This window comes from Carassius carassius, chromosome 39 (genome assembly GCF_963082965.1).
Source record: "Carassius carassius chromosome 39, fCarCar2.1, whole genome shotgun sequence".
NCBI lineage: Eukaryota > Metazoa > Chordata > Actinopteri > Cypriniformes > Cyprinidae > Carassius > Carassius carassius.
The window spans coordinates 8,672,181-8,693,172 of NC_081793.1; the positions used below are offsets into that span (position 1 = coordinate 8,672,181).

Sequence of the window (20,992 nt, forward strand, 5' to 3'; positions counted from 1 at the left end):
AGGCCAAAGCCGATCGCCACCGGTCTAGGCCTCCCGTATACATCGTGGGTCAAAAAGTGTGGCTTTCTACTAAGAATATTCCTCTCCGCTCCGTAGCTAATAAATTGGCCCCGGTGCAACTCATTCCAACTGCCTATTTAACGCCCTGTCTTTCGTCTCTTGTTTGTCAGATCGTTGTTTGAGGTCCTCCGTGTTAGATGTCTGTTTCTTGTGTTCCTGACTTGCTTTGTCTCCTGTTTTGGTTGCTCTGGATTGTTCCCTTCACACACAGATTATCATCACCTCACTCGGATCTACCACCACCGTCATCTGTACCAGCGCACTCAACTCACCTACTCACCAGTCTGTGCTGCCATCGAGGTTCCTGCGTCACTCTCCAACCTTCCATCAGCACATCATTTACAATAAACACTGTTTACTTGCTTTTGCCTCCTGTCTCACTTACCTAGCGTTACAGACTTGACATGTTAAAAGGAGGGTGATGCTTGAAATCATTGTTCTTCCATTGTTAACCATGGTGACCTGCAAAGAAACGCGTGCAGCCATCATTGCGTTGCATAAAAATGCTTCACAGGCAAGGATATTGTGGCTACTAAGATTGCACCTAAATCAACAATTTATAGGATCATCAAGAACTTCAAGGAAAGAGGTTCAATTCTTGTAAAGAAGGCTTCAGGGCATGCAAGAAAGTCCAGAAGCGCCAGGATCGTCTCCTAAAGAGGATTCAGCTGCGGGATCGGAGTGCCACCAGTGCAGAGCTTGCTCAGGAATGGCAGCAGGCAGGTGTGAGCGCATCTGCACGCACAGTGAGGCGAAGCCTTTTGGAAGATGGCCTGGTGTCAAGAAGGGCAGCAAAGAAGCCACTTCTCTCCAAAAAAAACATCAGGGACAGATTGATCTTCTGCAGAAAGTATAGTGAATGGACTGCTGAAGACTGGGGCAAAGTCATATTCTCCGATGAAGCCCCTTTCCGATTGTTTGGGGCATCTGGAAAAAGGCTTGTCCGGAGAAGAAAAGGTGAGCGCTACCATCAGTCATGTGTCATGCCAACAGTAAAGCATCCTGACACCATTCATGTGTGGGGTTGCTTCTCATCCAAGGGAGTGGGCTCACTCACAATTCTGCCCAAAAACACAGCCATGAATAAAGAATGGTACCAAAACACCCTCCAACCAGGGCCGTAGCAAGCTTTTCAAAAGTGTGGGGGATGGATGTGGTTTGTTTATAAACAATAAAAACGATGAATACAGTGACAGAGGGGTACAAAATGCAGGGCTTAAATTTCTCCGGCACTGTGCCGGATTTCCGGCTTGCAGCGTTTTGCTGGGAAAAAAAATAATCCTACATTTAAAAAAAAAAAATCAGAAAAGGGGAGAAAAAAAACGCCCACACGAAGCTTTTTCTCTGGTGGTATAAATAATGTAACAATTTACTGTTTTTAAACATTAAAATAATATACACTTTTCTTTCATAGTTCTTCAACAGGTATGCAAACAATGTAATTTCTCACTTTTTTCTCCTCAACAGGCAACCAAACACAACAGGTAAGTATCCACAAAAGTATTTAGCTAATCAACAAACAATGCTCAAAATATCAAAATCAGTTGCACTGGCAATGAACCCATAAATACACTGCTTAACAATGGCAGTTTGCCCCCCTCCTTGTCAATTCCCTGCCTTCTTCATCACAGTTGTTATACATTGCATGCCACATAACGTTACATAACCGAATTTAGCTAGCTGCTGAACAATATCCCAATAATATCAATTAGCATTAGTCTAAAAAACGAAATATAATACCGAAAACACTCGACATGTCAACAAAACGATAACAGAACATCTTCCCAAACACATATCAAGCTTATTTAAAAACCTCGAAGCATAAACACTCATTCAAAGTACCTGGAAAAGGGAGATGTAAATTAGTGATGTGTGGTTCGTGAACGAATCGTTCTTTTTGAACAAATCTTTTAGGTGAACGAATCGTTCTCGTTCACGTAATCCACTGATTCATATTTCTCGTTCAGTGAAGTTCCTCCCTCCACAGCAGCGCGGCGCTATTAGCAGCGCATGCGCAGCTCAGTGAACCGGGTAACAACCATTTCATCCTGTCAAAGAGTTACAACCTCGAGCCAATAGCCTTTGAGTATGAGATGTGACAGAGCATGTGATTTGTTGAATGTAGTGAACGAATACGTTCTTCAATGAACGAGTTTCATATGAGTCTGAACTAGATCTAGAGATCTTATCGTTCGTGAACGAAAATGACTGAACTGGTACCCATCTCTTTCGTGAATGAGTTGAATGAGCTGATACATCTCGTTCGTGAATGAAAAGACTGAACTGATACACATGTCGTTCGTGAATGAAATGACTGAACTGATACATATGTCGTTCGTGAATGAAATGACTGAACTGATACACATGTCGTTCGTGAATGAAATGAACTGGTACATAGATTATCTCGTTCGTGAACTAAATGAATGAGACTAAACCGGGTAAGTCTGCCATTTAGCATGTCAATCTCGCAAAATGCAAAGCGCAGTGCACAAACGCTTGTTTTGATATTTAGCAACTCCGCGTTTAATCCCCGATTTATGAATGTGAATATATAATATACAAACTGTCTGACCAAACAATTAAAATGCTAATTAGGCAAGAAAAACCTTGTGCTTTGTTCATCTGAACAACTTAATTTGACTTTATATATTGAATGCGATTATACACACATTTTAATAAAGCCAGATCAGTTTTTGTAACCAGTGAAAACGTTCGTTGACTTAAGACATAATATACACTCTTTTTTTGCCACCTGCTGGTTTATTTTGTGTAATACGAAGAAATGGTCACTGAACGAATCAGTGAACGATTCTGAACGAATCATTTTGATGAACGAACTGAAAATGAACGAATCTCTAGAAAGAATCATAATCGAGCTGACCGATAACACCCCAAGAGAGGCGGGACTTAAGGCAGAACAGCCAATCATCAGCCGGTCACACTCAAAGCCAGTGTCATGTTTGAGAGGGAGGGGGGAGGAGGCAGCCGCAGCGAGCGCAGACACAGAGCGACCAGAGAAACGGAGGAGAGATTGTAGTAGGGCATTTGTGCAAAACTGCGGAAAAACTGCAGAAAACATGGGGGTGTTGAACCCTCTCACCGGGAAAAGTGTGGGTGTTAAAACACCCACATCCTCCATGGGTGCGACGCCCCTGCCTCCAACAGCAACTTCTTCCAACAATCCAACAACAGTTTTGTGAAGAACAATGCATTTTCCAGCACGATGGAGCACCGTGCCATAAGGCAAAAGTGATAACTAAGTGGCTCGGGGACCAGAATGTTGAAATTTTGGGTCCATGGCCTGGAAACTCCCCAGATCTTAATCCCATTAAGAACTTGTGGTCAATCCTCAAGAGGCGGGTGGACAAACAAAAACCCACTAATTCTGACAAACTCCAAGAAGTGATTATGAAAGAATGGGTTGCTATCAGTCAGGATTTGGCCCAGAAGTTGATTGAGAGCATGCCCAGTCGAATTGCAGAGGTCCTGAAAAAGAAGGGCCAACACTGCAAATACTGACTCTTTGCACAAATGTCATGTAGTTGTCGATAAAAGCCTTTGAAACGTATGAAGTGGTTGTAATTATATTTCAGTACATCACAGAAACAACTGAAACAAAGATCTAAAAGCAGTTTAGCAGCAAACATTTTGAAAACTAATATTTATGTAAATCTCAAAACTTTTGGCCACGACTGTACTTGAGAGATGAAGAGTCTGGATTGAATCCCGTGTAACGGTTCAAAAGTTCAAATCTGCATATAAGGAACTTGAAATGGCACGGATGCAAATGCTATCAATTTGTTAACACTATCGGGTAGGTTTAGGATTGGCTGCACCTTTGAGAGGTCAGTGTGGCGTGAAATCTGTAACATTGCACTGTTTCGTCCGACTTTTGGTGCGTTTGGCTTCCCATAGTTAAAATGCACTGTTAAAAATCGTTTTCTGAGGGGTAAAATACACGTTTTGTGGCAGGGCTCCCCTGGTATAATTCGAAGTCCAGTGGCTAAATATAACGTTATTGGAGTCGATTCAACCAACGGACATAAAAACAACCAGTGGGAAACTTGGTAACACTTCTTGTCAGTTATGTCTTATTCTTGTCTACTTATACCTTTTAAAAAACATACAAATAGCATTGTATTAGTAATATAGCAAACAAGTTTTTTATTTTTTTTTCTACATTTTATTAGTTCAAAGATTCCTGCTTTACCTCATCTATTTAAAGGAAAGAAAGAAAGAAAGAAAGAAAGAAAGAAAGAAAGAAAGAAAGAAAGAAAGAAAGAAAGAAAGAGAAAACTTGGACCAGTGCTCAAAATTCTGGTTCCGAAATGGGCCTTGGTTAAATGGTTCGCGTCTCCAATAAGCATTAATCCACAAATGACTTAAGCTGTTAACTTTTTTAACATGGCTGACAGCAGTTCAGTCAGTGTATGGTTTGAGTACATGAATTACTCCGGGATATTGGTTTGTTTGAACTCAGAGGGAGTGTCAGTCACGTTAAAAAAGTTAACAGTTTGTCATTTGTGGATTAATGCTTATTGGAGACGCAAACCGTTTAAAACAATTCAGTTCGATTTGGTGAACTGGTTCAAGAAGATCTGGTTAGTGATTCATTTGCGAACTGGATATCACTACACTGCAGTGAACTCGCTCACAACAGACCCCGAAGAGAAGACAATGCTGAATGAACTTGTAGTTTTTGCTATTTTTGGACCAAAATGTATTTTCAAAGTTTCTGAAAATTCTAACTGACCCTCTGATGTCATATGGACTACTTTGAAGATGTTTTTATTACCTTTCTGGACAGTATACCGTACACATTTTCAATGGAGGGACAGAAAGCTCTCTGACTAAATCTAAAATATCTTAAACTTTGTTGCGAAGATGAACAGAGGTCTTACTGGTTTGGAATAACATGAGGGTGAGTCATTAATGACATAATTTTCATTTTTGGGTGAACTATCCCTTTAATGGTTAACTAAAATGTCCACAAAGTTACTGGATAATATCCTGGCAGAAAATTACCAGAATTTTTTTTCTTTTTTTATTATAGTGTAGAACATGCCAGAACTTTAAAATGTATATGATATAAAAATGAAAACAAATATTACTCCTTATAAAATAATAATAAAGCCTTAAAATGCTGAGATTGAGACAAGCAAATAATTTAAATGTAAATATTTAACATGATTCGACATACACACATGATCTCAAGCATAAATATAAACATAGTGCAGCAATAACTGCTTGTTTTTGTACAATAGATTTGTGTTATCAGTGTACAAAACTACAAAAGTTGTGTACACTTTTGAGTTTATAATATATTTATTAAAGGGTTTTCTTGGTTGTTGTTTCAGATTTCATGTAGATACAGGCACGTGCACACATAGACATGAAAGGGGGCTTGAGCACCTGCCCTTTTTATTCCTGGAGAGAAAGTGCCCTTTTTTCTGGGATGCTTTTTTTTTATTTTTGAAAAATAATATATATTTCTGTTTGCACACAGCTTCCCTGTCAAACAAATATATTTATTGAAATATAGTATTTAAATATCAGGTCAGGAGTTCTGAAGCGCTCCCTCTCCCTCTCCCACGATTGTTAAACCCGATTGTATTGTTTCCGTTAAAGAAAATAGTCCGCTCCGTCTCTACGGTTAGAATCCTGTGAGTCCATAGCAACGCTCTGTTTTTCATGGCAACGGTCTGTTATACTCCGCACAGCGGTCTGTTGGTTATAACAGACCGCATTCTACATTGGAATTCAACCAAGCCATGTAATAAAATAAGTTAATAAAATAAGCATATATCACCACCAGGTGATATGCTTTAGTTATTTTGTTTATCCTGTTTACCTGCATTTCCCTGTCAATTAGATGCAAATGTGCGCATTTTAACTAGTTGACGCCTAATTTGCATACAGAACGTCCCCAGTTATTGACTTACATCAAGAGTCTTTCCCCCTGAAATTTAGAAATCTAAATTGGTGAATTTAGAAGAAATCTACAGATGCAAACAGATGGAGGATACATTCTAAAAAATGTAGTAAATCTGAGTAACTGCATCTGGTACATTAATAAATAAAACTGAGTAGAAATAAGTTAACATTAAACTTTAAAAATAACAATATTTATAAATTAACTATTTAAGTAATTTAACTTTTTTTATTTCCTCGAAACCTTTATAAAATAGTATTCCATACCACCACAAATACATACATGACATTGGCTTTTATTGAATTTTTACTCAATTTTTTTGGTAAGTTTAATTTTAAAGTGTTATGTATTCTGATAACACCAAAATAATTAAAACGATGTAGTGCCTTGTGCAAAAATAAACAAATTATTAGTAAAACACGCCCCTCTGTTTGATGCAGTTATTTAGGTTATTCTAAATATGAAGAGTTCAGATGAATAATCCCCTAAGTGCCATCTGAAATTTCCTTCAATAATGATCATTTTTATCAAGCTTGTATGTATATGTTCACTTATTTCACATTACTGGCAATGAAAATTACCTATTAATTGTCATTTAAGTTAAATTACTGAACTTAAATACGAGCTTGAAAAAAAAAGCTCATAAGAAAATTTCAGATGGCACTTAGAGGCTTTGCATCTGAACTCTTCATATATACTTGAAACTAGTAGCATAGAAAATGTTTTCAAAACATGCACATTGTGGAATGGTTTCCTTTGCTGCTCTATAAACCTAGTGAATACTAAGGAGACCATGGTTTCTGTGAACTGATTATTTTGTAGACATCTTTTGAAAATGAAACAATTGCGTGAGTTTGAGGAAGATAAAATTTATTAACTTTTTAAATTATTTTTTTTTAAAAGGAAGTCAGAGTTGCGTTAATATATATATATACTTTTGTATAGAGTTGTAGTGAGCTGTGTCACATTTCTTGCATCAAATGTTCATCAAGGCATTTCAGAAAAGCAACCATTACTTTCCAAAGTAAGAATGAAACTGCAGTAATTATGCCTTACAAGGATTAACAGTCAATACTGGCTTCATCACTGGCTACTGGCTCTTTGCTTTTAGACACACACTTGCAAAGATATAAGCACTTCCTTCTCACCATTTTGAAGTGATCCACTTTGTCAAGTGTATGAGGGAGGTTTATATGGAGAGATCCTGGAACCCTTGATTTTGACCAAGGGAGCAAGTCTCATAACACTCAGGCAAGTCCTTATGCCATGTAACAACATAATTGTGAAATGACAGAAGGTAGCGTTTGAAAAGAGACACATGCAGCTACAGCGTCTTCACAATCTTTAAGAGTAGACTCAGATATGTGGATTCAAAAGCGATCCAAACACGAACAATGGAATGCCAAACCCACACACAAACAGGTCAGGTTCAAAACCAAAGAACAACAAACACTTAGCTTGGTAAACCACAATAAATATAAGGGTCAGAGGCTGTGGACACATGATAGGGTGGCACAGAAACAAGACTTGACACCAAACAAAGAAGACCATTAAGAGTTAGCCTATTGAATAAATATTTTATTTATTTGATAATTTGTATGTTTATGCAAGATTACAGTTGATGTGAAATTGAAGTTGTGATTGTTTTTCTTTCCTATTGTGACTTGTGTAGTTACTTGAATGAGAAAAAAAAGAGAAGGAAAAAATGTAGGACGGGACTTGATTGATTCTTTGCCATTTGCTTTATATAGCTGTGATCTCATGAGAGTGGCAGGTTTCTGGATGGGTCGCTGAATTGTTCTGCATTCTTGCACGTGTACACATCATCAGAGAAGAGACATTATTAAGGGGCAGGGTAAGTTCATGTTAATAGCCTACTATCAGTTGAGAACAACTACAAATTCCCTCTAATATTATTATTCCCACACAGTGATATGTTATAAACATCATTTTGGATGTGTGTGTGTGTATGTGTGTTATGAGGACAATATGACAATATGAATTTAAAAATACTACAAAGTAGGTTCAAAAACATCAAAACAGTATAAACAAAATTAAAACTAGTGTTTTCAGTTGAGGAGAATGTAATTTTTTTTCTACTACATATTGTGGACAATGCATTACATTTAACACAGTATGAACACACCTCTACCATGTAACAGGGTATAATAAAAAATACTTGGTTTAATGGTGTTGGTAGGTTTATTTATTTATTTATTTTTTGCCTTGTAATCTAGAGGTTTAAATGAGTGCTCCGTGATATCACGTGATTTCTGGGAAGGGCAGTTCTTCTTTTGAAATGAATAAAACTGACAAAAGGGAAATTGACTGGATGAATTACCAAAGTGGGCGTGGTTTATCATCACGTTTAGCGTTAATTGTATCTGCTACGCTATTATTTTTCAATAAAGATATTATAAGTTGCAGTTATAGTTACATAACACCTGCTCATGTTGCAGCAAATAACATTCATTATTACCAGGAAGTAGCGTAATTTACGGAAGGAGTGGGCCGTGAGTAACGTCACGTGGTACTTAAGATTTTTCTCACCGCTGGTGAAGTGGGCCCAATCGCTATCGTTTAGGGGGCACGAAGGGAAAGGACTTTTTCTAAATAATTTTACTGTAAACGTTGGCAATGTTTATATAGAATGCCTTGACTTATACACATATATAACATATTTCTTGAATAATATACAGAGTCAAAAATATTGTGTATTTCCAGAAAATAAACTCGGCAGTGAGCCGACGAGCGCCCCCTCCAGATGTGTTGGCATTTATATATAGAACAGCTTCGGTCGCTCCCGCTTTCAGAAGTTTATAGTGCAATGGGCGGGACGGACTGTGATCTCCAGAACCGTTGACATTATACAGGACCGAAACTGAGGTAACGTTAATCGAAACTACAAACAAACTACATAAGTATTTCCACAAAGTTTACACAAAAATATTGTTTTCTTCGCGAGTTTATAAACAGACAGCTATTACGCTCCATTGATTTGGAATGCATGATTTTTAGAAGAAAATGTTGAAATTATTACATACCTTGAAATAGACCTATTAAGTTAACTTACTATTTGATTTTCATTCTCACGAGCTTTTAGTAACGTTAGATCATTGAAGATTATTTTAAGTAGTTCACCGAATTGTAAGATTTACTAAAAGTAATGTGGCGGTACCTTGGTACAGTTGAGTTGTTAACGTTATGTGATTTACAAATCAGGACCGCAGCTCCCAATACACGGAGAGTGCAGCCTACTTAGGGCACTACCAAGGGGGCAACAGGCGGCGATTTCAATCGTGGATGATTACCACAGTAATTGAAAATATTTAAGAATCCTCTAGAGTCAAAATAATATTTAATAATCTGGGCGTAATTGCAATTGAGAAAATTTGTCGCAAGTGTGCTTTATAACGAACTCTCACTGGCCCCCGTTGTTCCCATAAGCCAAGAAATCCTTGAACCACATGTAAAAGAAAAAAATAATTGTGCTCAGAATACATCAGTTAATTCAGAAATTTTAAGCATGTACTTTCTCCTCTTTGTGGAGACTAAATGGGCACAAAAACATTTAAATACATCAACACATGGTACTTTTTATTAAGTTGTGACAATTACTCACTTCCGTGAACTGTCAGTGTATGATATACTTCAGGCTACCTTACTTTCCTTAGAGAAATCAGCAGTTGACAATCAATGTGTTTTTCAGATGGCATCTGGAAGGTTTCGCTCCACGCGACGCCTGCGTTCCTGGATAGTGGAACAGGTGTGTGTGTGTGTGTGTTGCACTATGTTGAGTATTTCGAAGGATCTGAATTAATGGAATTGTTTTAATACAGAAGATCAAAAGGAAGAGCCATTCATGCAATGAGATCCACCGACTCTAAATCTAGTCAGCTGCCAACCTAGAGAGCAGTTTAGACATACTTAAACTTCTAGGAGGCAGATAATGCTTGAGATATGCATCCTTTATGGATTAATGTTGTACTAGATTCACTTTTTTGTATTTGGTTTATTGACACAGTGAGCTTTGATGAAGTTTTGATTCATCATATGTCTTTCTTTTACCACTTGTGTTTTTAAGGTTGTTGTCAGTATATTATCAAGATACAAAAAAAATATTTTAATAATTCGGTATATTAACATTATTTCAATAAATAATAATAATAATATTTTTTATTTTATTTTATTTTTTACTGTAAATTTAAGGTCAATATATAAAACTTAAAATGTTAACAGGTCAGAATTGTGCACCCCAAAGCCAGTAAAGCCACTAAAGATTACACTGATCATGTCAAGAATAGTTAGTATAAAATTGGTAGTGCAGAGCATTACTGAGCATTAATCATAATCGGATACATCCATCATTTTTCTAAATTCTAAGTTGAATTCATGAAATCTGAATATTTCTTGCCAGATAACTGGGTGATTGAGGTGGCCAGTTTAAAGTAATCATGCAATGCATTAGCCTACTTGTAAACCTTACATGTTTTGAGACATCCACTTTTCCTGCTGCAGTTTGCTCTCTTTCAAATGTGTTTTATCATATAACAACCACTAGTGCTTCATGGTATGTTTTGTTTGTTGTTGATGACTTGATTTGTTTCTTTATTTTGTGTGCTTTGGGATGTAGGTGAACAGTGGGAAGTATCATGGCCTAGTGTGGGACAACCATGAGAAAACCATGTTTCGTATCCCATGGAAACATGCTGGAAAACAAGATTTCCGAACTGACGAAGACGCAGCTATTTTCAAGGTGCAAATGTGTCTCTATCTTTCTCTCTGTGTCTTTGTCTTTTACTTTTTACACTATGCACAACTTCCCAAGTGTGAGTGCTACATTATGCACTGAACAATTAGTGCCGTCATTTGCAATGACATCTAATCATAACCAAAGTAATAATCACATGTTGATGATCATGGCCGCGGGAACTAAGGGTACTGCAGCACCCCCTGCCGCAGCGCCGGGTTTGAGATTTTCCTTGTGCCCGATCATCCCAGAGATACTTCATTTTTGTGATAGTTTTGTGATTAATTATTTATTAAATATAGGCTTTAGCCTAGTGCTGTTGTATTTTTCTTGTGTGCCTTGGGGCGTGCTTCATTACATCTTGCCCTCACACTGACAGAATTTCATGCAAAATGTTCACGCAATATTACCATTTTTTTAACATTCTGACTTGCAAAAACCATTCACATCCCCATCCTTTTTATGAGCCGTTTTCTGAAGCTTTCTCACTTCTCAAGACGGCCAATTGCGCTCTAGTCTCTGGTCAAATGCGCTCCAACCACTGTAGCCTAATATGTACCCTAATGTAATCTATCAACTATGCACACCATAAGGTTTAAGGCAAGTAGGCTATCAATATTATGACAAAATATTTTAAAGACTGAATTTGTATTTAGCCTGTTCATGTTTAATTTACATTTACATTTAATCATTTAGCAGACGCTTTTATCCAAAGCGACTTACAAATGAGAACAATAGAAGCAGTCAGGTCAACAAGAGAACAACAACAGTATACAAGTGCCATGATAAGTCTCAGTTAGTCTAATATAGAACGCATAGCCAGGTTTTTTTTTTTTTTCTATACATGAAAAGACAAGAAAAGGAAAAGTGCTAGTATTAGTTGGTTAAGTGCTGTCGAAAAAGAACAAACATTAATAAAACATTAATAAAAAGACATTTTAAGTTTTATAACGCTGCATATACACGAGTAAGTATTAAAGGTCCCATGACATGGATTATTTCCTTTTCTTTAAATGCTTTTTAATGTTTCCTTAGGTGTACTTATATTGTTAGTATGATTTTTACATTTAAAATTTAGAAATAAAAAGCATTTTTATATCCTGATATTAGCCCTCTGGCTTGAATGCTCTGTTTGAAGGGGCGTGTCTGCTGTGAGACTCCGAGTAAACGACAACTGTTGTGATTGGCTGACATCTTTGCATTCGAAATGCGTATTACATGTGGAACCCTTTCAAATACTACAGCTGTCGAGATTAACGAATCGTGGATTTGTTGATTATATAATTATTTTTTCGATCTTTTCCCATCACATGAAAGGCTGCAGTGATGAGCTGAGTAGAACAGAGTCTGTTTATCGCGTGAATGCAGTGATCTCGTCATTATTGCAACACGTTTTCTCTCACAAAATGCTTTCACCACAACTAACAGCAAACACATGAATACAGTAAGAGCTCCGTTGTGCAGCATAACAGCGTCATTCATTGTAACGGCAGTTTGGGCAAGAGTGTAGATTTACTCGCGATGTGTGAGAGCTCCGAGAAAAAAAAGGAGCGTTCTTTGATCGCTCTCTGTAGTTAAATCACAATTTAAATAACAGATTTGTTTCATGCTACTAAGAGAAACAACGTGAAGTTGATCGTTTAGTCACTGGCTTGATTCACTGATGCATAAACAGTATTAAATGATTTAGAAAGAAAGTCTGTGTGAACTTGAATAATTAGCTGCACATCAGAAATCACTGATCACAGATCAGGCATTAATGAACACTGTTACTCACTGTTTGTGCCAGTGCTGTCGAATCCATATCATAAAAGTCTGTTTGTAACGCCTGTCCTGACATTGCGACTGAATTATATGTAAATATTTGGGCGGGCAAAGCAGAGAAAGGGGAGGTAACATTTCTCTTTACAACGTCACAAAGAGGAGATTCCAGATCAGCCCGTTTGAGCTTCCATTTTCTCAAAGGCAGAGAAAGATAGCAAAATCTCGATTTACACCGATTAAAATTTTTAGAAACTTGGGGACCACATACATGCTAGGGGAACTCATATTGATGTTAAAAAACCTCAGAAAGTGACATTTTCATGTCATGGGACCTTTAAAACAATGAAAAAATTATTCAGCGAGCAAAGAATACTTACATTATTAAAGAATATCACTGAATTCAGTCTAGCATGAGCGTAAGCACTCAAAAAACCAATAAGCTAAAATCAGTAATGTTGTCTGCAGTGTATGATGAATTTATCTCTTACATTGCATGTAACATGTAACATCTGCACTTTGTTGTTGCTGATAAGAGAAGTCGCAGAGAGTGCACTAACCAAAACCTTTGCATATGCAATGTAATATTTAGTAAAACCCTCTTAAATAACATTTAATACTAGAATTTTGTCAAAAAAAAACACCTTGGCCCTTCCTGCAACATCAAGCCTTGGCTATGTGATGATAAATTATTTACACATTTATGGTCAGTATTAATTAGAAATGGAGTTTCATGTGTAATTTACTTATTTTAATTAAATGATACATGTTAAATCAAGATTGTGCCACAAATGGCAGCCACGGCGCTGAGCTTCGCAATTCTTCTGCTGATCTTGTTTGTTTGTTCTGTGTTTAGTCATTCTTCTTCTATAAGTTTTACCAGAGATAAACCCCTCAACATTAAGCAACACATCCCAGACAATATTTTTCTGGTCTTTGTTTATTCCGATGTTTTGTTGGACATTCTAGTCCAAGCTGGTTCTCGAGCCCGAGCTGGAGTCCTGTTCGGCGGGGAACTGCTCAGACCTGAGGCCGCCCCGCGCGTTTCATTCATAGCCGAAATATACTGCGATTGCCTTTATAACCTGCCCAAAAACAAACCGTAAACAGCTCTGAGGGAATATTTGTATTCTGTATCTTTATGAATAAAATCGTTTATTTTACGCAAAGCATCAGGCTTTTCAATCAATCGAAAAGACCACAACACTCGTTAAAGGTGATTCATACCGCGCGCCTGTATGTTGCTCTGCATAAAATTTAATGAAATTCAGCACAGTAATGATTTTATAGATAAAAAAAATTTATACAAACATGTATTTTACCAACGAATGCGTCAATTCGATGGCACTAAGAACTGCTCTCTCCAGAAGAGAAGCAAATCCCTGCAATAAATAACTCAACTGCTGGGTTGAGTCTGACCCAGGATCTGAGTAATACAAAAACTACCCAGACACTGGGTTGTTACGTTTGACCCTGGAGCCGGGTAACACAAAAACTACCAAACACTGAAAAAATAACCCCAAAAAATTACCCAAAAGGCTCAACCCAGCATTTGGGTAAAAAAAAAAAACCCCCAGATTTTTTAGAGTGTAACATATTGAAAATAACACCCCAAAAAATTTAATTTTTATTTCATGGGGACTTTTATGTACAGGACATGAACCGGGTCTTCAGAAAACAGTGCTTTTACACTGCAAGCCATGCTAGATATGGCATGCAAGCCATTTCAAAGTTGCTGACTGAAATTTTCTGTTGAATTTTTACATTGAAGGCTTGGGCGGAGTTTAAAGGGAAGCTTTTGGAAAATGGAAATTCAGACCCTGCATCCTGGAAAACTCGACTACGCTGTGCCCTCAACAAAAGTCCAGAGTTTAGTGAGGTCACTGAAAGGTCACAGTTCGACATCTCAGAACCCTACAAGGTGTACCGCCTCGTACCACTAGAAGAACAAGGTAACCAATGGATATGGAAAAAATAGGGATATTAACAGGGTTGCCAACTTTCACACATTTGACGAGTTACACTTTCAGGTTCTTTCTCACACTTCTTAAGTTTCTAAACCTCTTGCCAATTAAAATAAATTACAAAATAAATCCCTAACTTTGCTCATAGCATTTTTCCCATAAGCATGTGGCTTGATTGGTCTACAACAGATATTCCGGTCTAAAGTGGCATTATTCCACCATAAAAAATATTTCCCCGTAATTTCATGAGGTGACCATTAAAGAGCTAGCTGTATAGGTTGCATGTTCTGTTTTGTCTGTTCATTTCATGATGTCACAGGCCACCATGGTGGATGAGACTTTAATTAGTTGAATATGTGCGCTGTGGCATGAAAAAGCTGAGTGATGTCATTTATAATAGGGAAAAACATGTTAGTACCATAAAATCACATTGAGATTGTACATAATCTAAGTTATCGTAAAGGTCAAATAGGTTTAATTTGGGCTGTTTACTACATCAGGTGCCCATAACAGTGCTTGTGCTGCTTCATGTGCTTGAGAGATGCTTTCCTCAGAGCATAAATTACATTACTCTTATAAACATATTTACATTTGACAGAAGAGTTTACCATTATAATAGCAAGTAAGACTCATTTTCTTTTAGCTTTATTAAAAAAATAAAAAATAAAATCGGCTGGTAATAATTCTGACTTACTGGAAAATGATCTGATATCCTTGAAGGATTTCGATTTCTCATAATCTTTAAGTAACAATTGCTTTTCAGTCCCTCTCAGTCATGGGAAGAATTGTTCAATATTTCAATATATCCAAATTTTCAATATTTAAGCCATTTACACAATTTATATTTTGCATAGAAAAAAAATCCCACTCATCCTGGGTTTTCCCCTCCAGAGGGTGCACAAAGGTAAAACAATTAAAGCAATCATCTACTCCTTAAAACAGATGCAGAATAACAATGTAATGTAATCTTGAACAAAGAAAATCAGAAAGTAATTTAATAGATTGTTTGTTTGTTTTTTAAAGCTTGTTTTTTAAACTCCTAGCTCAAAGAAGAGCTACTGTAGAGCCTAAACAAATGTAAATCAATAAGAGTAAAAATTATATATTTTTTGTAACAACAAAATCCCTTAAAAAATTCTAGCTTGGCAACCAGAGTAAGCAACCCTGATAAAGTCAATCCAACATGACTATTAAGCCACTCACTAGTGATGTGTAAAATGGCAGACTAATTGACTAGTGGACAGTAGTGAGGTTGACTAGCTAGTTGGTTGGTAAGTTGTAGTATATATAAATAGTATCCTGAAACATTAATTAAACAAACACAACTGGTTGATTATGAAAATTTTCAGGTTTGCATATCCCTACAACTTTCATTTACAGCAAAATGTCTGTGATAACTACACTGAATACTGTATGTAAAGGAATGACATGATTTTATTATTTACTTAATTTTCCTCTCATCATAGGAGTGGTGAAAGTAAAAAAAGAGAATGGACAGAAGCCAGCGAGGAGCAGCAGAAGGAGACGCAGTGAATTCGAGCAAGATGAGCAGCAGATTGCATGCAAAAAGATCAAAGAGGAGGTCTTTGTGCCCCAGCCCATCAACATGGTAAAACATCCAGCACATCCTAACTAATCATTAAGGAACTATGCCATTCAAACTTTAATTAGGTTGCAATTTGCAGCATGCATGCAAATAGTGAAAGCCTGTGTTACAAAAGCATAATAATGAGTCAAGAACAAGCATTGAGAGACATTTTGCTTTCCGCGGCATGATTTTGCACAGTTAATTGGGCACTATTTCTGATTTTTACAGAGTGCACAGGAAATCATCCCACACACAGGAAGAGAGATCACACTCCATGCAGATGTGGAGACAAACCCCTTAAAGACTGACACAAGTAATAATCAAATTTTACTCTACGAATTTTACCCTGGTGTTCAACTTGCATGGTTCTTTTGTGATTAATGTTGAATGATTTATTATCATTCTTCTCTTTCTTGAGACACTGAAGATCTACAGGTAAACTTCACCATTGAAGCTGTAGAGTAGAGAGGTGATTAAAAATAACTTTTGTGACCCATGCTGGCAAAATGAGTCGGAATGTGCATGGGCTATTTTGAGCTACAGGCAAAAAAAAAGGTAGATTTTGAGGTTTTCACAAAATTGAGTTCATTAAGCCCTTGTCCAGCGATCCCAATGCTCCAAATAATTATTTTAGATGTTTAATTACATTTATTTGTACATTTTCTGAGAGGAGTACCTTTTCTCCGTTGTTTTCTCGTGCTGACTGTCATCCGAAGTCATCCCGATAAATATACTCAGAATTCAAGTATTTAAGTATTCACACAAACATAATCTGTTATGTCTTAGGGGCCGTTTACATGACAAAGTTTTCAGCCAAAAACGGGAAGCTTTTTATGCGTTTTGCCTGTTCGTTTACATGACAACAGTGTTTTAGGGACTGAAAACGCATTATTTTTGAAAACGGGTTTCAAAGTAAAAAAAAAAAACGCCACTGTTGTCGTTTCTGTGTAAACACCCAATACGTGAATCTTTGAAAACGGTGACGTCATGCGCGTGCCTAGTGTTAGGTATGTAAACATGCGCATGACGTGTTTATTTTAAAGGCAAGTGCCAATAAACATACACAACAATGGCGGAGAACATGGTACTGTTGTTGCGGCGCAAGAGTTTTCTTATGCTTCTTCAGTAAAGTGTGGATTTACTTCACCAATATTACAACCAACAGCGAAGACACATCATATACAAAATATAATCGTCACTTCCCTACAGGTACTGTTTACCAACAAGGTGACAGCTACTGGCCTGGCAGAGGTAATACAGCGTTTTTGGCCATTTTCACAGATATGTATAAAAGCAAATTGCTTTGAAAACATTGTCGTGTATATGTGAAACTTTTTAAAAATTGTCGTGTAAATGTAATAAATAAAAGAAATGAGGGAATAACTTGCTGCTCTTGATTGAACTGCTTTTGTACAGTAGTTTTAAAAATCAATTTATTTGTAATTAACAGACTAAAGGGATTTTTAAATTTGATTTCTTACTTGAATGCTTTTGTTTATATATAAAATGAAACAGGTAATGCATTATTTGTTTCTTATTTTTTTTTTTCACTGTTTTATCTTTGCATCTTTTCTTATTTATAAAAACAAAGATATAATAAAAAAAATATTGTGATTATTAATATAGTAATTATTATTAATAACAGGAGGAAAAGATGCACCAATGCAGGTGATTTTGCTTTGGAACCTTCAGAAAACTTTAACTCGATTTTTCTCAAAGTTGACTCCACCAAAACATGCATCATTCTGAAGGTCTTTTAATGCAGAACATAAAAAGAACTCATTGTTGAAAATGTATTCATTGTGACTGATTTTGCCAGGACAGGTAACATTTTATTTATTGATTAGAAAAAAAATGTTATATAACTTAACAAATGGTTTCCTAAAACTCTTTTGTTCTTTCAGGGGTGCACTCTTTCCACATAACCGTGCTCTACATTGGTCAGGAGGTTCTGCGGCGAGAAGTAAAGGGTAAAGATGTTCGGATCGCTTACCTGCCTCCCTCACCTGTCCCTCCAACTCCACTGTCTCTAAACGGCACTGGCTTTCATCGAATCCCTCTCCCAGACCCCCCATCAGACATGAGCTCTGACCCCAGCCTTGCCCCACGTTTGATGGCTCTTAACAAATTGCTGCCCTTCACGGAGAGTGGAGTTGTCCTGACCTTGACAGGAGGAGCCATCTATGCCAAGCGCTTCTGTCAGGGAGACGTGTTCTGGAGAGGACCACATAACACCACCACAGGACCCTGTAAAATGGAGAGAGCATGCGTGCCCACCCAGCTGTTCAGCAAGGATATATTCAAACAGGGTAAGTGTTTCACAAGCATATTTTGTGCGCTTTATAAATAAAACTGTATAAAGTCATGGCCTAGTAGACTCCTAACCCTAAGGTTGTGGGTTCGAGTCTCGGGCTGGCAATACAACGACTGAGGTGCCCTTGAGCAAGCCACCGAACCCCCAACTGCTCCCCGGATGCCACAGCATAAATGGCTGCCCACTGCTTCGTGTGTGTGTGTGTGTGTGTGTGTGTGTGTGTGTCACCATACTTGGTTGTATGTCACTTTCACTAAGCTCCTTATACTTCTTTGTCTTAAATGTACATTTAAATGGCATCAGTAACAAAATACCAGAAATATCTAGAAACTTATGATTTTAGCTAACAAGATTGAATGGTAAATTCTTAATAAAGGAATGTAGCTTTATAAGACTGTATTACAAATCAATAAAAGAGTGGTTGAAATATATATATTGGCAATTTTTAATCATCAGAAATGACCGATGCATTTTTCTTTTTGGCCTTTGTGTCAGAATTGTGACTTTTTTTTTTACACTGAGAATGTCATTCTTAATTTGTGTACTGTTTCTGTTTACCGTAATTGCCTAATAAATTATTACACAAAACTGTTAAACAAAAAAGTAAATCATATACAAAAAGTATATTATACTTGCTATTATACTTTTATTATTATTAATAATAGAAAGGCAAACGCTATATTACTAAATTTTTTTTTTTTTTTACAGATTACATTTTTTATTAAGTTCAAATAATTTGTTATATAATACTTTTTTTTTTTTATTTACTACATCTTATGTAAAATTGTTACAGGTTACAACATCAATACTCAATAGGAGACAATGGCAACATGATGGCTATTTATATCAAACAATCAGGGTCACATGACAGGAACCAACCAATAAAAGAGACAGGACACATGACTAAGACAACATGACACATGAACCAAAGAACCAATAGCTGGATAACATGAGGGTAAGGGAAACACATGACTAGACATGACTAAACTCCAAAATAAAAGACATAAAAACATGAACATGAAACAAAACCAAAAAAAAAAAAATACTAATTTAATTTCTAGTCCTAAATTTAATTAAGGCCCTAAAAGTAATCAAGGCATGCCAGAGGTTACTGTGGCAAGGAACAACAAAGAGTTTAAAAATTAACTAAATGATCTTCAGACCTAAAGTTGAAATTAGAAACACAGTTATTTCCTGCTTTGATTTCCTGAGTTTTGAAATGATTACAGCATTAATTTCAAGTTTCTTTTTTCCTCCCAGAGCTGGATTCTTTCCGCAGTGGAGGAAAACAACCTCAAAGTGAGATCACGCTGTGTTTTGGAGAAGAGCTGTGTGATGGAGATAACGTAGATGAAAAACACATCATCATTAAGGTAAAGACCAAATGTCAATGCAGCAATATCTTTTGTGTATGGATACAACCTTTGCTACTTTAGCAGCTGTGAAAGATAAATTCAGGCATTTTTTCATCCTTATGTCATTTCAGACTCAAATGATGTTCTGCATAATGTCCAGACTGCTTCTGTGATACCATGAAAGTAATTTCCAAAAATAAATAAATCAATCAATTAATTAAAACAGCTGCAAGTATCACAGCAGTTTTGAATCATCAGATCATACACAATATAATGGGCTGTTAACATGTGCTGGTAATTATCTGCTTGAACATTGTCCAGTGATTTTTTTTTTTACATTTCTGTTAACCCTAAAACACTTAAAATTCAAAAAAAGTGAATGAATCATTTGCAGACATCATCTCATTCACACTAGTGCACTAAAACTGGCCACTTTGAGACTTAGATCTTGCATATTGAGACCATTTGTGTTGCAACATATTTGACTGTTTTGAATTGAACGGAAGCATGAATGAGAGTTTTTGAGATATGGCAGAAATAAAACATGTACATTTCCACCAGAATGACGATTTTGTGTTATTTTTATTCTTTTGCTTTCTCCAGATATCTATCCCCTGGGTTGGGTCGCAGATAAAAGAGGTTAAGACCCTCAGAGATTCTATTGCAATTTCCAAAAGTTTGGCACAGGGGAAGTGACGCTGAACTTTGTTGAAGTATTGCAGCGGTTACAAACCTTACTGTATTCTTGACATTAAGGAACTATATATATGGCACGACTTGAGACAACTTTTAAAAACACTTTCCTGTAGATAGCTTGTGGAAATAAACATGTAATTATTAGTTCCTTTGAATAAATAAAATATATAGCCATATAGTAGTTAATTCCACATATTTATAAGTAATATAAAACATGTCTTAGTATACAACTGTATGTTACACTGCAAAATGTAAGAACACAAAATATTTTGTGTCATTTGTAACACTATTCATAGTGGAGTCTGAGTGAAGATGTTTAAACTCATTAAATGCAATAACAATGTACATGGTTTACTACAGTTGTAGTAAATCACCTTGTACATTTTCATCTAACGCTAATGTTTTATGAATGAAATGAAATTAATGAATTTTTCAATTGTTTTGCAAATAAATTAATCAGTGGGAATAAATGATGTCATCGCTTGCCTTGTTCTCCGGTGCTGCCTGTCTCAATCATAATGGAAGAAACCGAAACTTCACTTTTCTTGGATTCTATCTTCTTGGAGTTCAAG

At 36.5% G+C, this 20,992-nt stretch overlaps 1 protein-coding gene across 1 annotated transcript; it reads left to right on the plus strand.

The window, feature by feature from the left end:
- Window positions 1-9,701: 9,701 nt before the first annotated feature.
- On the plus strand, window positions 9,702-20,484 carry LOC132121329 (interferon regulatory factor 8-like). Its single transcript, XM_059530629.1, has 8 exons — window positions 9,702-9,758; window positions 10,626-10,748; window positions 14,275-14,455; window positions 15,934-16,076; window positions 16,284-16,368; window positions 17,960-18,364; window positions 19,630-19,742; window positions 20,328-20,484. Exons 1-8 carry the CDS (start codon window positions 9,702-9,704, stop codon window positions 20,418-20,420), a joined length of 1,200 nt encoding a protein of 399 aa, XP_059386612.1. The 3' UTR covers window positions 20,421-20,484.
- Window positions 20,485-20,992: the final 508 nt, after the last annotated feature.